Source organism: Pediculus humanus, genomic scaffold (genome assembly GCF_000006295.1).
Source record: "Pediculus humanus corporis 1103172108306 genomic scaffold, whole genome shotgun sequence".
Classification (NCBI taxonomy): Eukaryota; Metazoa; Arthropoda; class Insecta; order Psocodea; family Pediculidae; genus Pediculus; species Pediculus humanus.
The window spans coordinates 487,996-509,826 of NW_002987875.1; the positions used below are offsets into that span (position 1 = coordinate 487,996).

A 21,831-nucleotide genomic window follows, 5' to 3' on the forward strand; every position below is an offset into this window, starting at 1 on the left:
TAATAAATAAATGGATTCATTCTTTAGTTTTGGTCCTGATTGTATACTCATCGTGTTAACTTTTAATAATTTTCCATCTCTCTCTATCTCTCCCTCTCTTCCTCTTCCTTTCTCTCTCTTTCTCTCAGCTTTCTACGTTTACAAAAAAAAAATCTGAGAAAAATTGCGTTTTATACGTTTTATTTGTTGTACCTTGATGTGTACCTTGATGGATTGATGATTCCATTTTTTTATTTGTACAATTAATTTTTAAGATGATGATGATGATGATGATTTATCTTGGGAAAAAAGAAAAGATTTCGTTAAGATAAAAAAAATGAATTTAAAATTATTTAAATTAAATTTCATTCAAAAAAAAAAAAACGGAAAACCAAAATGACCGACGTCCTTGGTTTAAAGTCTGTGACAGAATAATGGGAAAATTGTGCCAAAAGTTATTTGCGGATCGTGGACCCCTCCGTGCTCCCCGCATCGGATCCACTTAATCATTTGCCTGGAATAATAATAATAATTAAACGGGGGGAGGGAAGGGGGAAATTTAAACGACACGAAAAACGATTAAATTAAATAAATTTTTTTTTAGGTCTTTTATTCTTCCATCCACCGCCTTTTTGCAACAAGAAAAATGGCGACCGTAACTTTCGTGAAACGTTATTTTTAGTTTGAATATTATACAATTTCATAGAAATGAAATTTTTTTTTTTTTTTTTTTGCCACCATATTTTGTAATTATCATTATTCACACGTACATAAAAAAAAAAAAAGAAAGAAAAACTGTTATGAGTAAAATTACATAAGACATGAAATTGGCAGTTGAAAGAATTTTTTTTTTTATTCGTTCCAGACAAAGATGATTTTTTTTTTAAAAAAATGTAACGTATATAATTTTAAATATTTTTTGTATTTCCTCTTAGTGAGGTCAATGTTGTTGTGTTAAATGAAATGGATAACAAAGAGTTTAACATATGACAGTATTACCAACGTGGGAAAAATAAAAAAAAAAAAATTTTTCGCGTTCGAATCGTTATTGTCGTCGTAGTGCAAATTTTGTAATTTTTTCTTTTTTAAAGATGATGAACGTGACTCTAATCATTGTTTGTTGTCGATGCGTTGTTGTTTGTTTGTTAGTGTCTTACGCCACGAAATTTCGCATACGGTTCTTTCTTATTTACAAATACTTGGCAATCAATGACATCCGCTATTTATTTATTGTTTGAAAAAAAAATTTTTTTTTTTTTTTTAATTAACAACGGTTAGCACGGACATATCGAATTTTTTTTCTGTTTGTTTGTTTGTTTCTCTCTCTTTCTCTCTTTCTCTTTTTGAAATAATATTTTTTTTTTTTTTGTATATTTTCAGAAATAAGAAAAAGGGAAGAATTGAATTAAATACATCACTCTATACGAGAATAAGAAGAGAATAAAAAATAAATATGGCGTTCATTAGAAATTATTATAATGATTTTACAGACCTCATGGATAAAACAGGAGGTGAGTTTAATTACGTGTATTATCATTATTATTATTATTATTATTATTATTATTATTATGGGCACATAATTAAATTTTCGATGACTTTTTTCGCGGAATTTTCCTTATGATAATTACCAACACTTTGGGTAATCGATTGATTGATTGAATTTTTTTTGGGGGGGGTGGGCGATGGGGAAAGCAAATGAGGGTATCGTTGGAGGTATTGAGGGTGGGATGGAGGGATGGAGGGAGGGGAAAGCAGTTTTTTTTTAACGTTATATATTTTTAACCGTTTCAGATCCGAGAACAAGGGAATGGTTGTTCATGTCATCGCCGCTTCCGACTCTCGGAATATGTTTATCATACGTTTATTTAGTCAAAGTCCTCGGTCCGAAATTAATGGAAAATAGGAAACCGTTTGAACTTAGAAACGTTTTAATTTATTACAATTTATTTCAAGTATTATTTAGTATTTGGCTCTTTTACGAGGTAAGAAAAAAAAGGAGAAATGACAAAAAAAAAAGGAATCACGTTTGCCATTTCCTTTTTTTCCGGCTCCCCCGAATTTTCTCTCTCACTCTCTCCCCTCATTTCCTTTAAAAAAAAATGAAGTGGCAGGTAAATTTCCTTAGCGGCGCGTGCCCCCCCCCCCCTAATGTTTTAAAAATGAATTTTTACAATGCAACCATTAAATTCCCTCTTTCCCAACATATCGATTAACTAAATTTTCTTTTTTTTTTTACTTATTAGCTCCCTTTTTAAAAATAGCGGGACTAATGATGATGATGACGAAAGCTTTTATACGAAGCGGAAGTTAAAAAAAAAAAAAAGCTTGGTTGATGTTTGGAAAGTTTAACGGAAAAAAAAATGTATAAAAAAAAAAAAAAAAATACGAACGGTTGTTGTTGTTGTAAAAGTACTAACAAGGTGAGATCACCTTGACCCACTAATGAAGAAATTTCACTCGGAAAAAAAAAAAACTAATCAGGGAGGGGGTCCATGTGATATAAATAAATTTTTACTTTACATGCAAATTCGAAAAAAAAGGAAAAACTGGAAACCGCCACTGCCACCGTCAGAAACCAACCAACAAACCCCTCGGGGGGAAAGAAAAATTTTATTTTATTTTTTTTTTTTTTATGAATTTTTTTTTTTTTTTTTGTTTCTAGTGCTTGATGGGAGGTTGGTGGGGTCAATATTCTTTTAGATGTCAACCAGTTGATTATTCCTCCTCTCCGACCGCCATAAGGGTGAGTGGCCAAAACATAAACATAAACACATAAACATTCAAACCCATTTCAAAAAAAAAAAAAAAAACAGACAACATATATTGGCCGCTCATGTACATACATATATATTTTTTTTTTTATTATTACATTCTCTATCATTTTGTGCGTACGTAATAATAATAATAATAATAATAATAATAATAATAATACTTACAATACGTTCGCGTTTATTTTTTTTTTTGTCGGTTGGGGGTGGGTGTCGGATGTGGGTGTCATGTGACTGTGTAAAAATTATTAACAAAATCGAAATCAAATTATATTTCTCTCACTCTCACTCTCACTCTCACTCTCTCACTCATTCTCTCTCTCTCGAAAACTTTTTAACATGAATTCATTTAACATTAGAAGAAAAAAATCAACATGTCGTCGTCTCGTATTAAATTTTTCTTTAGATTAATGGAAAAAAGGGGATGAATGGATGGATGGAAAGAAAGGGTTACGGTGGTGAAAAAGAGAAAAAAAACCGCCACCGTCGGCGCCACCTCCGCCACCGATTCCGTTATAATATTTACTTGTAAATAACTTACTCGTAAGGGATGAATGTCACCGCCATTTTTTTGTTTGTTTGTTTGTGGGCTGTGATTAATTTTACGATCGAAAATTAATTAATTAAAAAAAAAAAAACTTTCCGAAAGCGGGAAAACAAACAAACAAACAAACAAACAAATTAATTTTTGTAATTTAAATGCGTTTTTTCGCGGCCGTGGATTTTTCGACATTCCCAGGAACGCGATTTTTAAAAAAAATTTTATGATTATGGTATTTTTCCCGCCAATTTTATTTTCTTCCTCAATTCAAATTTTTTCCCGTAATAATAATAATAATAATAACATTAATAGTATTTTAATAACTTATTTATTTTTTCCTGTTTTTTTGCCCTTGAAAACAAAATAATAATAATAATAATAATAACCGTTATGAGAATGGCTGTAAAAAAAAATTTTCCATTACAAACCATTTCCTCCTATTATTTATATATTTTCCGATTTCCTTAAGGTCTCTGTATTTAAATATTTTAATAATAATAACGGTCGATCGATCGATCGACCTTCCTTTTTATTATCTCTATGGTAAAAAAAAAAAAATAACGGTCCACGATGTTCAAAAAGGCAGGCACTGTTCGATTGTTGTATTGATAATAATGAAGGCGGTGAATTAAGGTACCCCCCCCCCTATCGTAACGACGAAAAATGTTTCTCTCTCTCACTCTCTCGTTCTTTCTCTCTCTCTCTCTGTCACAAATCGTTTATTCGTTACTTCCTTTTTGAAAAATCCAACATGCGAAGTAATTCCTTTTTTTCTATTTATTTATTTTTTGAATTTATTTTTTCACGGTGTCTGGGTTTTCTTTTTTTTTTAATTGTTGCCTCCGTGTGTCTCATATATTTCCAGATAGGTATGTCAGGTTGGCTGACTGGACATTATAGCTACAGCTGTCAACCGGTTGATTATTCGAATCATCCCGAAACGTTAAGGGTAAGTATACTCACTCATCATGTATTATGCGCTGCGTTTTTTTTTTTTTTTTTTTTGGAAACTTTTTCCCGCGCGAGCAACAAGACGAACGAATTTTTTATTCTCGCATGTATATCTATGAAATGAAATGAAAGGATGAACGTGTGAGATGATATTATTTCCGGTGCGGCCATTTTTATTTTTCGCATGATATTTGCATGGAATAATTTTGCAAAAATATATATATATACATAAATAAATGAAAATTTATTGATGCTTTTATTGTTTTTTTTTGTCATCATTTATTTATTTTCTTGTCATTTAAAAATAAACGTATTAATAATAATAATAATAATAATAAATTTTCTATTATTCATCAATCAGTATCTTTTTTATATCATGGCCAAATGTTTGTCTGATTTATTTCATTTATTTATTTATTAATTTATTCAATCATTCATTTATTTATAAGTTCGTTTATTAAATTTTAAATTTAATTTTTTTTTACTAAAATTATTGAACGAATTAATAAATTTATTAAAAATTTATTTATTTATTGAAAATTTTTCAGATGGTACACGCGTGCTGGTGGTATTATTTTTCAAAATTTACGGAGTTTTTCGACACGGTAAGAACAAAAAAGTTTTTCTTTCTTGCAATCACTTCCGCTTTACGCACTTCCGCAATACGTTAATTAACGGTTTTTTTTAATTTTTTAACCGGAAGGAACTTTTCTTCCTCATTCGTTAAATATATAATTGTTTTGTTTGAAATGATCGGCGGTATTGCCGCTGAGAAAATTTTAATGATGAATTTTATTTGTTTGTTTGTTTGTTTGTTTGTCTGTCTGTTTTGCCGTTCGGCGAATTCAAACGTTCGTCGGAATCCAAAAAAAAAATTCTTTTCGAGACTTTATATTATTATTATTATTATTTTTTCAGTTCTTTTTCGTTTTACGTAAGAAAAATCAACACATTTCGACTCTTCACGTTATACATCACGGAGTCATGCCCATGTCTGTTTGGTTCGGTGTCAAATTCACTCCTGGTAAGTTTATAACAAAATAAAAACAAACAAACAAACAAACAAACCAACAAAAATGCGTTCTTCGATTTCAAAGGTGTGCGTCGCCTAATGATGCAAACCAAATCCGAGAATAGGCTGCTGACTCGATTTAAAAATGTTTGTACCTGAATAAACCTAATTATTTTTATTATTATTATCATCCTACGCTTTTTTTTTTTATTAAATTGCTGAACATACACTGACTCACTGACCCAATTAAACACATTCGAGCCTTGTTGCTATTATTATTATTATTATTATTTATTTAGTATTATTATGATTGTTATACTTTCTTCTTCTTCTCCTCCGCGGCATTCGCATGACATGTGTAACATTACCTTTACTCATTATTCTGTCTCTCTCTCTCTTTCCGCCCTCTTCCCCCTTTCTTCCCCCCTTTCCATTTCTTCATTTCCTTATACCTACGAATTACATTGAAAGAGGCAAAATCAATTAAAAATTATTTAATAATTAATGACTTCCTGATTGCGAGCGGGCGTGAGGCGAGATGATGATGATGATGAAATACACCGGAAATCTAGAAATTTCTAAAAAGTTATTTAAAGAAAAAAAAGGGGGCTGGGGTTGAAAGAGGGGAGGGGGAAACGAAAGGAAACGGAAAAAGAGGAGATTATTAAGATGTCGGCCATTTTTTTTTTTTTGAAATTATTACAAACAAATAAAAAAAAAAAAGTTTGTTGTTGTTGTTATTATTATCATTATTAGTATCGAATGCGTTAAATAATATCGATAAGAATAGGGATAGTAATAATAATAATAATAATAATGGAGTTATAAAATTAAGATTTATTATTATTATTTAAGAAAATGAAATTCAATGAATTTTTCAACATCGTTAATTTTTTTTGTTTTTTTTTTTTTTGTTTTATCAGTAGTAAGTAACGTTGTTGTTGTTGTTATTGTTTGTTTGTTTGTTTTTTTTTATTTCTTGTACAAATGTCGGTGTTGAAAAAATAAAAAATAAAAAAAACACCTTTACTTTAATTTCTTTTTTTTTTTTATTATTAACTATCAAATTTTATTACGTTTTTTTTTTTTTTTTTACAATAACAACAAACAACAAACAAAATTAAATAATAATAATAATAATAATAATAATAATAATAATAACAATAACATTAATAACGGCTTAAAAAAAAGAAAACGTTCGCGAACGGAAAAATGTTTTTTTTTTTTTAAAAAGTTTTCTTATCTCGATAGATTTATCAATCGTACATTCATTAATCGATGTTTGTTGTTGTTGTTGTTGTTGTTACTATTTCATTTTGATTTATTAATATTAAATTACATTTTTTCTCTCTCTCTCTTTCTCTAGGTGGTCACAGTACTTTTTTCGGTCTTTGCAACACTTTCGTTCACATAATTATGTACACGTATTATTTGATTGCGGCTCTCGGACCACAATATCAAAAATTCATTTGGTGGAAAAAATACCTGACAGCTTTTCAAATGGTAATGGTTTTTTCCATTTTTTTCTATTTTTTTAAGGGGGGGGTGGGGGGTTGTGACGTTCCGAACGGGGGTCGGAGTCACGATCGCGCTTCTTGAAGAGTTGGAAGCCCAAAGGGAACATACCCCGAACGGATCGATATCTCCGAAATAATATTCTTTTCTAAGGTGACGTTTTATTTTCCAGGTACAATTCATCGCCATTATGGTTCACGCTTTTCAACTCCTTTTCATCGACTGTAATTATCCGAAAGCTTTCGTTTGGTGGATCGGAATGCACGCGGTCATGTTTTACTTTTTGTTCAATCAATTTTACAAAGAATCGTACACGTCGAAAAAACAAAAGGTACGTCGAGTGTAGGAGAAAGAGGGGGGGAGAGAGAGAAGACAACGTCTGAGAACAAAAAAAGGAAAAAACAAATTTATTTATTGATTCCAGGAGAGTAGAAAACAACAACAACAAGGTAGCGAACCTGTTGAAAATGGAGAAACCGGCAAAATGATTAAATCCGGGTCTCAGAATTCAAATAACGGAACCATCAAATCATCGAACGTTAAGAAAAACGCATCAGATTATTACATCACTCCAGATGAAGTCAGACAGAGAGCGCAACAGCATCAGCAACAGCAACAGTCGAATCATCATCATCATAATCATCTCTCGAATAATTAATAATTAATAATTAGGAGAAAAGGAAAAACCTAATTTAATTTTAATTTCGTTGAGCTTTTTTTTTTTTTTTTTAAACAAAATTGTCATCCCTTTTAATATTATTATTATCATTATCATTATTATTTAAATTATCTAAAAAAGGAAAGAAAGGAAAGAAAGGAAGTAATGAAAAAAAAAAATGATTTCTCGAAATGAATTGAGAGGGAAGAATTGGAATCGTCGATATATGTGGATATCGATCGATCGATCGATCGATATTCGATTATCGATTATCGAAAATGGTTGATAAAGCAGTAGATATTAAATTTTTCTTTATCAAAACAAAACAAAATGTTAAGTTTATAGGTGGTAGCCGTCCAAGCTATTAAAAGCTCTGCTCTTCCTCTTTAATTTTTTCTTCCTTCCTTTTTTTTTTTATCGCGCTTAAATTAGTGATGAAAACAAACCTTTATTATTATTATTATTATTATAAATATAATAAAGTGATTAAAAAGGTGGTGGCAAGTAAAAAAAAGAAAAAGCTCAAAATATTTAAAAAATAAAGTCGGAATGAAAAAAAAAAAAATTTAATAATAATCATTGATTGATTGATAACCGTGCGATTATTCGAATCGTTTTTTTTTTGTTTTTTTTTTTTTTTTAATTTTTTTTATTTATTTATTATTATTATTATTAATATTTTATTTTATTTTTTTTTTTTCGTTTTATTATTTAAATTTTATTTCGACCAAAATATAATGAAATTTAAATTATTTTATATGTATATATATATACATATACATATATACATAGAGTGAGAGAAGAATTAGTTGTTATTATTATTATTATTATTATTATATTTATTTACTTAATTGAAATTTTTATGATTTTGTAATATATTTATACATATATATATACACAACTTAATTATTATTATTATTATTTCATTCCAAAGAAGAAAATTTTTTTTTTTTAAATTAAAATCATTCCATATAATTAATTAATTAATTATTGATATTATTATTATTAATTGTTTTTGTTATGTTTTTATTTTATTATTTTTATTTTAATTATTAGAATTGAAAAGTAAATTAAAATAATAATTATATAAAATTGGAAAAAGGTTAGAGAGAGAGAGAGAGAGAGAGAAAGAGATAAAAACAAGAAATGATGATTTTTTTTCATGTTAATTAGTTATTATTATTATAATAATAATAATAAATGATATTTATCTCATTCTCACATTCCAGTAATAAAAAAATAGAAAGAAAAAAAAAAAAATTTTTGGGATGAAATATGGAGAAAAAGAAAAAACCGACGGTTAAATACCTTACTTAGCTTATATTGTTGTTGTTATTATTATTATTATTTTTTAAAAATAGTAAATGTATTTTAAAATAATAAAATTCATATTACTTATAAATAGTAGTAAGTAAAGTTATAACGTTAAACGCTCCTTTGTTTTTTTTTTTTCAGTTTTTATTTTAATAATCGTTTCGTTTGAATAATAATAATAATTATTATTATTATTATTCGTTTTGTCGTTAAAAAGATGAAAGAAAATTGTAATTTTGTTATTTTATTTGGTAATTGTTTTGACTAACGTAGTAATTTTTTGCTTACCCGACAGCCAATCAGAAAATTTTAAAATTTAAAAACGTTCGAATAAATTTTGAATAAGTATTAACGGTCAGTTAAAAATAAGCGTTCCGTGCGTTTTTTTTTTGTTTTTTGTGATTTATTTCGTTTTTTTTTTTTTTTTTGTTTAATTATCAGGGTTTTAGGGTAAGATTATTATTATTTAATATCATTAACAATATTATTAATGTTACTTTTTTTTTGAAAAAGAAATTATTTGCATGTTGTTCGTTTATTATTATTTTTTATTACGAAATGATGGTAACGTATAATCGCCGTAATTATATTTAAAAAAAATGATTTATTCGTAATATGAATTATTAATTTTATTAAAATATCGTTAAGCTGGGTACTTAACAAATAAACGCTTCATTAAAATCAAAAATTAAAATTTTTTGTATATATATATATATAAATTATATATTTTATACACATTTAATCGAATGCAAAAAAATGAATTTTTTTTTATTTCTTTATAAATTTATAAACGAAAAAACGTGATCGATTAATTAATTATTTCTTTAGTGTGTGTGTGTGTGTGCGCGTGTGTGAGTGAGTTTGGGCACGTGTATCTTTTCTTCACACGTGTTAAAACACATATTTTATTTGTTACCAAAATTAATAACTAAATAGATATGATACATCATATGCAATATTTATTTATAATAATCCATTAATTTTTATTTTTATTTAGTGTTGATTATTATTATTATCATCAAATTTTTGCCTTGTGTGTATATATAAATTGCTCAAAAATTAAATAAGGTTTTAGTGGCTAAAATTTTACAAAAAAAAAAAAAAAGAGATAAAAAGTTTTAATTGTGTAATATTATATGGGTTATATTAACTTATTATTATTGTCTTCATTGATTTTAATTTTTTTTGCTTGTTTTATTATTATTATTTAATATTATATATTGTAAATAATTTATGATTTTATTTTGTTTTTTTTTTTTTTTTAAATTATATTTATATAAGTATATATATATTTCGTTCGGTATTATTAGTTTGAGTAGTTTTAATAACTGTGTAGATAATAATAATCGACTAATAATAATAATATTTGATGAGTGAGAACAATATATAATAATTATATAATATTAGTAATTAATTTTTTTTTTCTTTTCGTTTTAGCTTTTTATTATTATTATTATTATTATTATTATTTTGTTACAAATGATATTCTTTTCCCTTTTGCATTTAAAAAAATATTTTATTGCTTTTTTTTTTTTTTAGACACATAGTAGTTAAATTAATTATTAGCACGTTTCCTGTATTTAGTTTATTGAAGTAAAAGTATCTTTGACGTCATCATCGTTATTATTATTATTATTATTTATTATTACGTTATAAATTATTATTATTAATTAATCGAATTTAGAAAATTTTCAAGAGTGAAATAATAACGTTTATTTGCTTTGCTTCAATTGCGCGTAATAATAATGATAAAATAAAAAAGTCGTGTAATTAGAAAAAAAAAGTTTTCGTAGTCTTAGAACGCCATGTTCGATGACGTAGAAATTCAAAATAAAAACATTTTTTTACGAATTATATGTAATTAAATAATAATAATTTAAATATGTCATACAGTAATTGTTAAATTAAATTTGTTTATTGTTTTTTTTTTATTTTTTTTTTTAAATGTTTCATTGTATATAGTTAATTATTATTATTATTATTGTTTAGTGAATAATTCAAAAATATGTTTAAAAAATTAAAAGATAAAATTGAAGAGGAGTTTAAACAAGCTCCAATAAAGTTTCCCGTATCAGTACAGCAGTTAGCACAGGTTAGCAATAATTATTTTCTTTTTTATAATTATAAATTTAAAATTTTTTTTTTTCTAAAACATATTAGTATTTGTTTATACGTTATTTGATTCATGTTACACCATTGTCCTTTTTAATGTATAACTACCTATATATATATATATATGGTTTAAATTGATATCATTGACCTAAAAAAAAAAAAATCTGGTTATGTTTTATTGATTAATAAAAATGATTATTATTATTATTATTATTAATTTTCAGGTTATTTCTCCTTCTCCTTCAGTAAATTCATTAACAGATAATAATAATGCAAGTTCTTCATTTAATTATTCAACCGATATACCAAATGTTTCGACAAATCTTTTCAGTATTGGTGGCGATGATGGTAAGTGGCTAATGTTACTAAATAAATAAAAGGATAAATTTTTATTTTTATAAACATTATTAAAACATTTTTTTCTTTTTTAAAATTATTTAGATTACCAAGATGGAGCTGGAAAAATGCAACTCACATTGCAAAATGTCGATTTGACTGCTACATCTCCGTCCAATATGACTCATGGTGTGAGTAGAAGTAGAAGATCATCGCTAAGTTCAGTTACCAGTGAACCTCCTTTATTTCCTATTTATGAATCAGGATTAAATCAGAATTTTTTACAGGTATTTTATCATAGCCTGATAAATCATACTTTTAACTCGAATAGTTTTAACATGTGAATACACTTAACGAAAATTAAAATTTTTACTTTAACAGAGTGATATGGAATCTGAATTCGAAGATGGATTATCTGGACAAATAGAAAAAATATCTAAAGAGCAATTATATCAAAGTTTTAAAAAAATGTTAAATAGGTACAACAAGTACAAAGGAAGATATACAGATTTATTAAAACATTATAAAGAACTACAACATGAAAATTTCAAAACGAAAAATGTTTTACAAGTAATAATAATAATATCGAGTTTCGAAAAAAAAAATTTTATGACACTCCTATTGAATTTAATTCAATTGTGGGTTATTTGTTTTTTTATAGGAAAGTCAGGATAAAGCTTTAAGACGTATGGCAGAATTAAGGGAACAATGTCAATTAGAACAAAAAGCCAAAGCTCATTTAGAAGAATCATTGAGAAATGAAATAGAAGATAGAGATCATAAAATTGGTACACTAAGAACAAAAATATCATTACTTAACAACAATGGAGAAAGTAATACTCAGTTAATCGATTTAAGTAATAGTAGTCAGGTAAGCATTGTCTCATTTCAGAGTTTCTTATCAGTTAAGTAAATAGAAATTTTTATTTATTTATCTTTATTTATTTATATAAAAGTATCATAATATGATGATAAATTTATTTTTTCTCTAATTTTTTTTTATATATTTTGTTTCAGGACGAGGGAAATTATAAATCGGAAAATTTATCTGCGGAATTAACTCATTTGAAAAATCAAAATAAAGAATTGCAAACGGAAATAGATAGGTTGAAAAAGATAAAAGAAACGGCCTGTCATTTAGTACACAGGTGTGACACGACAATGAATGAAGCAACGGAAGATATAAAAAGTGATACGTTGAAACTAAAAATGTCGGAATTAAAATCGGAAATACAAAAAATGAAATCGGAAAATGAAAGTCTTAGTCATTTGCTATCGAGAAATATAATTACGGAAGATGATAAAAAGGTACAAGGTTCCGGTGATGGTGATAATTCTTATAATATAGAATCTAGTCAAGATGATAATAATATTAGTGGTAGTAATAGTAGTAAATCAGACGACAAAGATAAAAAAATTGAAAAATTAAATAATTTATTATTAAAATGTAAAGAAAAAATAAACGAATTGAATTCCGAGATCAAAGCTAAAAATTTAATAATAGAAAATAATAATAAGACGTTGAAGGAATTGAAAGAGGAAATGGAAAAAATAAAAGGAAACGAATCGACGGAAGCGGAAGAGAAAATAATTGCCGCACGGAAAGAAATGGATGCCAAGGAAGAACAAATAAAAACATTGACGAAAGAATTAAAAACGAAAGAAAACGAATACGTAAAAGAAAAAAAAGAAATGGCGGAAAAATACGAAAATCGAATCAATGAAATCACGAAAGATTTAATGAATCAAATAAAAATGAAAGGGGATGAAAATAAAAAGTTGTCGGATGAATTAAAAGCGAAAAAAATTGAAAGTGAATTTTTTGAAAAAAATAAAAAAACGGATATGACGTCACTTTTCGATATGATCAAAAGGAAAAGTTTAGATTTCGATGAATTGGCCAAAAGGAAAACGTCCGAGATAAAAGTGGCACAAGACAAATTAGAAAAACGAATGACGACCGTTAGAAATAATCTCGATCAACTTTTTCATAATCATCAAACCGTCCGGGAAACGGTTAAAGAAATTGAATTCGTTCAACAAAAAATTCCGGAAACGGAAACGATGAGAACGAACAACGACGCGGCGGAAAATTTTCACCTTATTGAAAAACTCAAATCCGATGTTACGAATCTGACGACGAAAATAGACATTCTCGAATCCGAGTTGAAAAATGAAAAAAGTCAATCGTCGATAAACGAAGAAGAAATGAAAAGGTGGAAAGAAAAATGTTCGGAAATGGAAAATGAGCGTGAAAACGTCGTGAAAGAACGTAAAGAAAAATCGTGTGAAAATGAAGAATTGAAAAAAGAATTGATTGATAAAAATGAAAAAATAAAAAAATACGAAAACGAAAAAGAAAATGCGAGAAAAGAAAAAATTGAAACGGAATCCAAATTGAAAGAATACGTTGATAAATACAACAAATTGGATGTGGAAAATAGAAAATTACAAAACGATTTGATGGAAAAGTGTGGAAAACTTGTGAAGGATTTAAACGAGACAAAGGAAAAAGTTAAAAATTTAGAAGAGGAGAAAAAGATGAGGGGAAAAGAATGGAAAAAATATTTGACGCAAAAGACAAAACTAACGGAAAAAATAAAAGAATTTAAGAGAGAGTGGGAAAATGTAAAAACCGACGCCGTGACGAATCGTGAAATTTTCACGGACGGTATGGAAAAATTAAAATTCGTTTGGGAAAAATCATTGAAATCCATCGCGGCGGAAACGGAAGGAATGAAAGCGGAAACGTTGAAAAAAGACGATGAAATAATTCGATTAAAATCCGAATTGGAAGAATGGAAGGGAAAAGTTGAAAATTTGGAAGAATTGGACGTCGTGAAAAAGGAAAAGGAAATAAACGAAAGGCTCAAAAACGAATTGGAAGCGCTGAGAGGAAATTTAAAAGGAGAACTTAAGGAAAAAGAAGAGAAAACGATTTTGGTCGACAAGTTAACGCAAGAGTGTAATCTCCTGTTGGCCGAAATAGAAAATTTAAAGAAAACTCATTCGAACGTGGAAAAAAAATTAGAAACGGAATTGCAAACGAGTAGACAAGAAACGAGCAAAGAAAAAGAAGCGAATGAAAAATTACAAGAGAAAATAATGGAAATGTTGAAGGTCGTGGAGGGAAAAGAAAACGACGTGAAGGAACTAATTGAAAAAAATGATAATCTAACGGTTGAAAACGAAAACATGAGGGAAAAGTTGAACGAAAGGGAACGAACGTTCGAGGCGGAGGAAACAACCGCAACCGCAACAACAACAAACGATGAGGAGAAAATTCAAAACGGATTAAGCGAAGAAAAGAAGATACAAGAACTAAACGAAAAAGTATTGAAATTGACAAACGAAATGAACGAAGCGTTCGGAGAGATACAAATGAAAAACAACGAATTGGAAACGTTGAGAAACAGTTTGAAAAGTATGAAAGAAAATTTCGAAGAAAGGGAAAAACGTCACGAAGAAGAAAAACTTCGTCTCGCGACGGAAAACGAAAACAAATTGAACGTTTTGAAAAACGAAATCAAATACATAAATTCGAAACACGAGGAAGACATCGGGAATTACGAGGAAAATTTAAATACGGAAATGAAAGAAGCCAACGAGAAAATGGTTATGGCGGAAAAAACGTCGGCGGAAATATTGGAAAAATTGGAAAAGGTGACAAGCGAAAGAGACGAACTCAAAGCGAGAGAAGAAGAAAAAAATTTAAAAATGGCTGAACTCGAAAATTGCATGATGGCTTTGAAAGCGGAACTAGATGATAAATTCAACGAGGATGAAAATAAAGCGGAAGTCGCGACGGAAAAACACGGGGAAGAAGTCAAGAGTATAATAATGAGATACGATAAAGAAATTGAAGATAGAGACGTGGAAATAGAAGCGTTGAAAAAACAATTGGAAAGTAAGTTTTCTTCGGTGGGGGTGGGGGTGCGGCGTTTGTACGCAACTTTGAATTAATTGACGTTTTTTTTTCTCTCTCTCTCTCTCTCTCGCGCACGGAAAGGGATGGAAGTACCGGAAGATGTTTACAACAAACACAGAGACGAAATCAAAAAAATTATAATTCAATACGATTCGGAAATTGCAGAAAGAGATGAAGAAATCGAAACGATGAAAGTTAAACTCTTGGGTAATTTTTTGTTGTTTGTTTGTTTTGCGTTTTCTCTTAAAAACGTTTGTATGTTTGTTTGTTTGTTTGTTTGCGTTGCAGATCACGAAACGACACTCGAACAATTACATTCGGTCGTGGAAGAATTAAACGCGACGAAAAATAAACTTTTAGAAAATGAAAAATTACTACTACTCGAGAAAAATTCAAAAAGGGAAAAAAAAGGAAAAAGAAGTGACGATGATGATGATGATGATGATGTTGATGAGACAAACGTCGCGAAAGGGAAAAACGTCGACGATGGTAATTTTTCCCTGTTGGAAATGTTACGACACGAAAGGAATCATCAGCAAAATATGATAAATGAAACGAACAAAGTAATAATTTTATTACTCTATGACTTTTCTTTTTGTTTTTCTTTTGAAAAACTTTTCCTTTTTTCTTTTTTGCAGAATTTGTTAAATAGCAAACCGGAAATCATAACCGAGGAAATTTTAGAAGAAGTCGTGAGTTTTCATTTTTTTTTTTTATGAAGGAAATGAAAGGAAACAAACATGGATGACACTTTTTGTTTTGTTTTTCACAGGAATTGGAACCTGAAAGTAAATCTTTGGCGAGTTCAACGTTGGAAAATTCCAACAACAACCACAGGAATTCAGACGTGAGTTCGATAGAAGTTTTGCAAAGGCAACTCATACAACAAGCAACGGAAATGAAAGAATTGAAAAAACAATACAAGTATTAATTATTATTATTATTATTAACGTTCATCTTTTTTCAATTATTATTATTATTAATTTTCTTGTTCTTTTTGGATTTCGTAGGAAAGAAATATTCGAATTGAAAAAATTGGGAGCTAAGAAAAAATCTCGGAAAAATTCACCGGATGCACACGATTGGTATTACTCGTCGGTTGGGGGGGGTTTGGAAAACGACACGGAATACGAATACCTGAGAAACATTTTGTACGAATACATGATGGGGAAAGAACAAATGGTTTTGGCAAAAGTTTTATCCGCCATTGTTAAATTTAACGACGAACAAACGCACAACGTATTGGAAAAAGAACAACAAAGGCAAACTCTGGTGAGGGGCGGAGCGGGGGGACGGAGCGGAGGGATTTTTTCCCAATTGGAAAATCCCCGTGGAAATACATATCTAAATTATCATTATTATTTTGTTTCAGTTTGGTCAATTGGGATTATTATAACGACACGTTTAAATTCCGGAAGGAGGAAAGAAAGGAAAATTGAATTTTTTGCCCTTCGACGAAAGAGGAAACCGGAAATGATTTATTGTTTGTTCGTTTGTCGTTTAGGCGGCGACGTTGGGATTATTTAAAAAAAAAATTAAGCTTTGTGATAATAGCTTTAGTTAACATATGTAATCAATCGATCGATGTTGTGGAGGAAAATTAATTAATTAATAAAAAAGTAAAGTTGGATGTAAATTTAACAAATAATAATAATAATATACATAAATAGTTATTTATATAAAATGTGTATAAATATTTATATTATCGAAACTAACATTTTATTATATATTAATATATATCTATTTACTTCGTATATGAACGAATTTTTTTTTTATTATTTTACGGTAATAATAAATTCCTGCCATATTTCCCTTCTTCCCAAATCTTTTTTTAACTCATAGAGAAAATAAACGGAAACGGTGGTAACTTGTAATAACGGAGGCTTTGCACGGCATTACCATGGAGTATAATATAATTACATGCAATATTTATTTTTTCGTGCAAATTAATAAAAAATAATCAACGTGTATTTATTTATAAGGAAATTATTTTTTTTTTACTCTATGTAATTAGTAAATAAATAAATAAACAAACAAAAGCATTTTTTAATAATTTTTAATTTTTTTTTATATTTAAATAATTTTTTCCTCTTATACAAATAAAAAAAAAAAAAAATTATTTTTTTTTTCTTTTCGATTCAGTCTTTTTCTTTTCTTAATAACATTTTGTTTTTGTTTTTGTTTTTTTTTTTTTTTAATTATTTTTAAATAATAATTTTATTCTATAGTGGGGGGTAGGGAGGAGGAGTAGGAGTTTATCATCATTATCATCATCATAATCATTATTATTATCATTTAGTTATAATTTTTGGATCAAATTTTTTCTACACGACACGCGCGTCAGAGATTTTTTTTTTATTTTTTTATTTACTCTATGCAAAAATCAACGGAGGGACAGAGAGAGAGAGAGAGAGAGAGAGGGGGAGAAAGAGAACGGAGATCTCGATGCCCAACATCATCATCAACCCTTATCACAAACATTATTATTATTATTATTATTTATTGTCATCAATCTCAATCGTCGCCGTTTTTTCTTTTTAAATTTAAACGCGTCCCTGAATGAAATTTTTCAATCTGTTTCCGGTACTACAAACGCAACGCGCGTGTGTGTGTGTGTCGCGTTACTTCCGGTTTTCCCATCATCAATCATCATCCCGGAAAACTTTTTTCAAACGACGATTCTTTTCTCGTTTTTCGCGTCGAGTATCATCCGTTCCCTCTTTCACATTTTCTTTCTCTCTCTTTCTCTTTCTCTACATATATATATATTTCTCTTTCTCATCATCTCTGAACGAGTGTGTGTATACACGCACACACACACATATACATATATATATATATAAAAAAAAAACTCTTTTCTCCAACCTGCACAAAAAAAAAAAACCTTATTTACTTATATACCCGTTTTTACGACTTATCATCATCATCATCATCATCCCTTGAGCAAAAAAATTTTCTTTTTTTTTTTCTTTTTCTTCTTGTTCAACCTGACTCAATTATCATTATTATTATTATTGTTGTACCTAATTGTAGAATGTACGTTTAAAGTGTGTACTTTTTTTTTTTTGAAAAGAAAAATCAATCAAAAATAATAATAATAATAATAATAGTAGTAGTAGTAGTAGTAGTAGTTGAAATAATTGTGGCATCGTCGGGTACTTGAGGAGGGTGGCGGTGGCGGTGGTGGTGGTAGTAGTAGAGAACGTCGGGGAGGGGTTGGGGGTGGGTGGGGAGACAGATGGAAATCGATAGGGAAAAAAATTCGAATCGGAAGGCGACAGGGCAGGCCATAGAGGATGAAACATTAACCGCTCGGCGATGCCACAACCGTTTGACTCGCTACCAACTTTTCATTTAATTGAATCGGCTGTGAAGATAGTAAATTACTGTACACCGAATCCGTGAGTTTGTCTTGACGACCGCATTGACTTCCGGTTTGTGATTTGGTAAGCAATCTTCTTTGCATCAGTCTTGATTCGCTTGGCGGTGACAGTCCGAATACTTCACCTTTTTAAGAACAAAAAAAAACTGTTATGTAGATTTTCTCAAAATCACGAGTGCGTGTGTGCGTGTCCGCCATTTGCAAAAAATTAATTTTATAATACTACTCATTCATTCATTCATTCATTCATTCACCTTGATTATTACTAAGCTTGGCAGTCTCAACAGAATGTTTCGGAATCATGTCGATGTTCATTGAAAAATGTTGTTGGAAAACTCTGTTGACTGCCATCGCGCTCTCGGCAAAGGCTGAAAGTCCTCTCGCGCTGTTGTTTCTCCTTATGTTGTGCGGAGTGACGAGAGTTCTTTGATAAATGGGTGCGTTCAGGTACTTCATCCAAGGGTGTTCAAGCACGGAATCCGCGCTCAGTCTCAAACTCGCCTCCTTAACCAATAAATGCTGTATCAAATCCTTGGCTTCGTCGCTTATGTCGGACCACTCCGGATCCGGGAACTCGTACCGTCCTTCTTGAATGCTTTGGAATAAAAGTTCGCGACACCGGCAACAGTTTTCACCGTCTTGCCACCCGCAATCGTTTCCGCAATTACCGTAGAACGGAGGATACCCGCAGAGAAGAATATACATTATGACACCGAGAGACCACAAATCGCATCGCTTGTCGTAGGCCGTGAATTCTCCGACGAAAGCCTCCACAACTTCGGGAGCCATGAACTCGGCACTACCAACCTGACGAAAAAAGAAAGAAACCCTCCAGTTAGAACTTTCAGAGTTCAAAGTGCAGAAAAAACGAAACATCAAATTAAAATAAAATGTATTCTCACCGGTGTCAGAAGCTGTGGGGTAGCAATCGGGGATGAAAGACTGGGATTGAATTTTATCCCGGATCCAAGATCGAAATCACATATTTTAACGGGGGAAAGTTGGTCCTCGTATATGCACAAAATATTTTCCGGTTTCAAATCACGATGTGCTATACCTGGAGGGGGGGGGGGAAATCAAAATCATTTTCGAAAACTCTAAGTAAAAAAAAATGTATCAAACGGTGATGATGATGATGATAATAATAATAATACCTTTTTTGTGAAGGAATTGCAAAGCGCTTGCCAGATCCCGAATTATTTGACAAGCTTCACGCTCTGAAAAATGATTTTTTTCTTGTATTCTATCCAAAAGCTGACCCCCGACTACTTTTTCAAACACAAGATAAAACCTGCAAACAAACAAACAACAAACAAACAAAGAAACGTTTAAATCCAAAACGTTTTCCTTTTTCCTTTTTTCATTTTCTTTTAATTCTTTTGACAAATACCTTTCTTCATCTTCAAAAAATTCAACCAAATGTATGATATTAGGATGACCCTGACAGTGATGAAAAGTTTCAACTTCTTTGAAAACTCTCGACCTTGAATGTCCCGGAATTTTTTCAATCATTTTCACAGCATATTCTATTCCCGTGTATATGTTGATACAACTTTGTACTGAGGCATAAGCTCCCTCTCCAAGTATTTCTCCAGTCAATTTGTACAAATCTAAAATTAATAATGATACCGCACAAACGATTAGACTCTCGTTTTCTTCCCCCCCCTCTTTCTTCCCTTTTCCTCACGGTGGGACAACCCGGGAATCAAAAAGGGCTACACAGAATCAAGGTCTTACCTTGAAAGCATGAAGATACGACAGACGAATTCTTTTTCCTTCTTCTCTTTCTTCTCGCCTCTTCTTTTCTTGCTTGAACGTCATTCGAATCGTTTCCGGTTTTGTCGCAAATTGTAGCGAGGACTTCGCCTGAAACGATACGAAAACATTTATTTAAAAAAAAAAACTAGTAGTGTATGATCGATCGATTCGTTTCCATTCGAATCTCTGTGGGGGGCGGGGGAAACAATAAAATCTTTCCCGATATTTAAATCATAAACAAAAGTGCGACATCTACAACCACGACGACGACGACGACGACGATTCCATTGTCTTCGAGTTTAATTATAATTTGGCAACTCGGGTTAAGCAATATAAAAATAAAATAAAAAAATTCCTATGAGTCAGATTTGTTTGTTCGTTTGTTTGTTTGTTTTTGCGTTTGTAAAAAACAAAAAAAATTTTGCATAAACCTTGAAGAGAAAAAGTACCTCACGAACGAACAAACAAACAAACAAACAACTCAACAAAATTACGCACGACCGATGGTCATCATCGTCATCGTTGTCGTCATCATCGTCTTCTTTTGGATAAGTTCGGACTTTGATTTGTTTGAGGAAAAGCGTCCGACCGCACTCACGCACTCACGCACGCACGCACGCACGCACTTTAATTACGCATAAAAATGTGCGCAAAAAAAAAAAAAAACCGTAGAATCCGTAGAACGAACGAATTTTACACAGTCTGACATCATTTTCACATTATTATTATTATTATTATTTTCATTCTAGCAGTAAATTTTTAAATGCCGAAAACTTTCTCTCTCTCTCTCTCTCTCTCTCTCTCTCACTCTTATCATCTCGGGGGAGTCGAACGAAATGATAATGATAAAAACGACTATATATATACATTTTTTGTTAAGCAAACGGAACGGTTCCATATTTAAATAATAATAATAATAATGATAATAATACTTACGACAAACCGTTTGAGCTCCTTCCGATTCTTCAATTATTTTTTCAACCATTTTTCCTATTTTATTTAACTACACTAAAATCTATTTCCTTCTTTTTTTTTCAAAGTTTTTTTTTTTTTTTTTTCACTTTGCAATGATGGCAACAAGTATTATAATTTAATAATAATAATAATAATAACAATAACAACAACGTTAATCAATAAATAAAACAAATGAAAACCAATGAACGAAATTTTTAAAAAAAATCTTTCAAAGATAGTCAATACAGAAGGGATAGTCTACACAAGATGGATGGATGGATGAGAAAAACAAAACAACAACAGCAGTAGTGGTAGTGGTAGTAGTAGCTGTTCAATTTTTCTAGTGACACGTTATTTTTTTTTTTTTTTTCCTTTACGTCAGCTCTTTATTTGATGGCAACTCTCAACTCTCAACAACTGTAAATCAAACAAACAAATTGAAAAAAATAAAAAAAATTATTCTTTTCTCTTTCCTTTTCTTTTCTTTTCTTTTCTTTTCTTTTCTTTTTTCGCCATTTTTTTTGCGAGAGGTAGGGGGAGGGGAGGATGGAAGGGAAGGAGAGGCATAAACGCACAAAGTAAATTCTTTTTCTTTTTTCATTATTTTCCTTTTCCGATTCGAA

At 29.8% G+C, this 21,831-nt stretch overlaps 3 protein-coding genes across 3 annotated transcripts; 2 read left to right on the plus strand and 1 right to left on the minus strand.

The window, feature by feature from the left end:
* Window positions 1-1,432: 1,432 nt before the first annotated feature.
* On the plus strand, window positions 1,433-7,112 carry Phum_PHUM576820 (elongation of very long chain fatty acids protein, putative; the record flags this gene model as incomplete). The annotated part of the gene is made up of 7 exons (XM_002432163.1): window positions 1,433-1,490; window positions 1,771-1,961; window positions 4,154-4,237; window positions 4,788-4,844; window positions 5,179-5,263; window positions 6,618-6,754; window positions 6,939-7,112. The coding sequence occupies 7 exons, from the start codon at window positions 1,433-1,435 to the stop codon at window positions 7,110-7,112; spliced, it is 786 nt and encodes a 261-aa protein (XP_002432208.1).
* Window positions 7,113-11,314: 4,202 nt separating this feature from the next.
* On the plus strand, window positions 11,315-16,510 carry Phum_PHUM576830 (uncharacterized protein; the record flags this gene model as incomplete). The annotated part of the gene is made up of 10 exons (XM_002432164.1): window positions 11,315-11,473; window positions 11,568-11,756; window positions 11,848-12,057; window positions 12,204-15,093; window positions 15,196-15,321; window positions 15,403-15,677; window positions 15,753-15,806; window positions 15,887-16,038; window positions 16,125-16,386; window positions 16,487-16,510. 10 exons carry the CDS (start codon window positions 11,315-11,317, stop codon window positions 16,508-16,510), a joined length of 4,341 nt encoding a protein of 1,446 aa, XP_002432209.1.
* A 1,908-nt stretch (window positions 16,511-18,418) lies between these two features.
* On the minus strand, window positions 18,419-21,239 carry Phum_PHUM576840 (mitogen-activated protein kinase ERK-A, putative; the record flags this gene model as incomplete). Its single annotated transcript, XM_002432165.1, has 7 exons — window positions 18,419-18,621; window positions 18,751-19,303; window positions 19,399-19,553; window positions 19,651-19,787; window positions 19,887-20,106; window positions 20,234-20,362; window positions 21,191-21,239. 7 exons carry the CDS (start codon window positions 21,237-21,239, stop codon window positions 18,419-18,421), a joined length of 1,446 nt encoding a protein of 481 aa, XP_002432210.1.
* Between the last annotated feature and the right edge of the window lie 592 nt (window positions 21,240-21,831).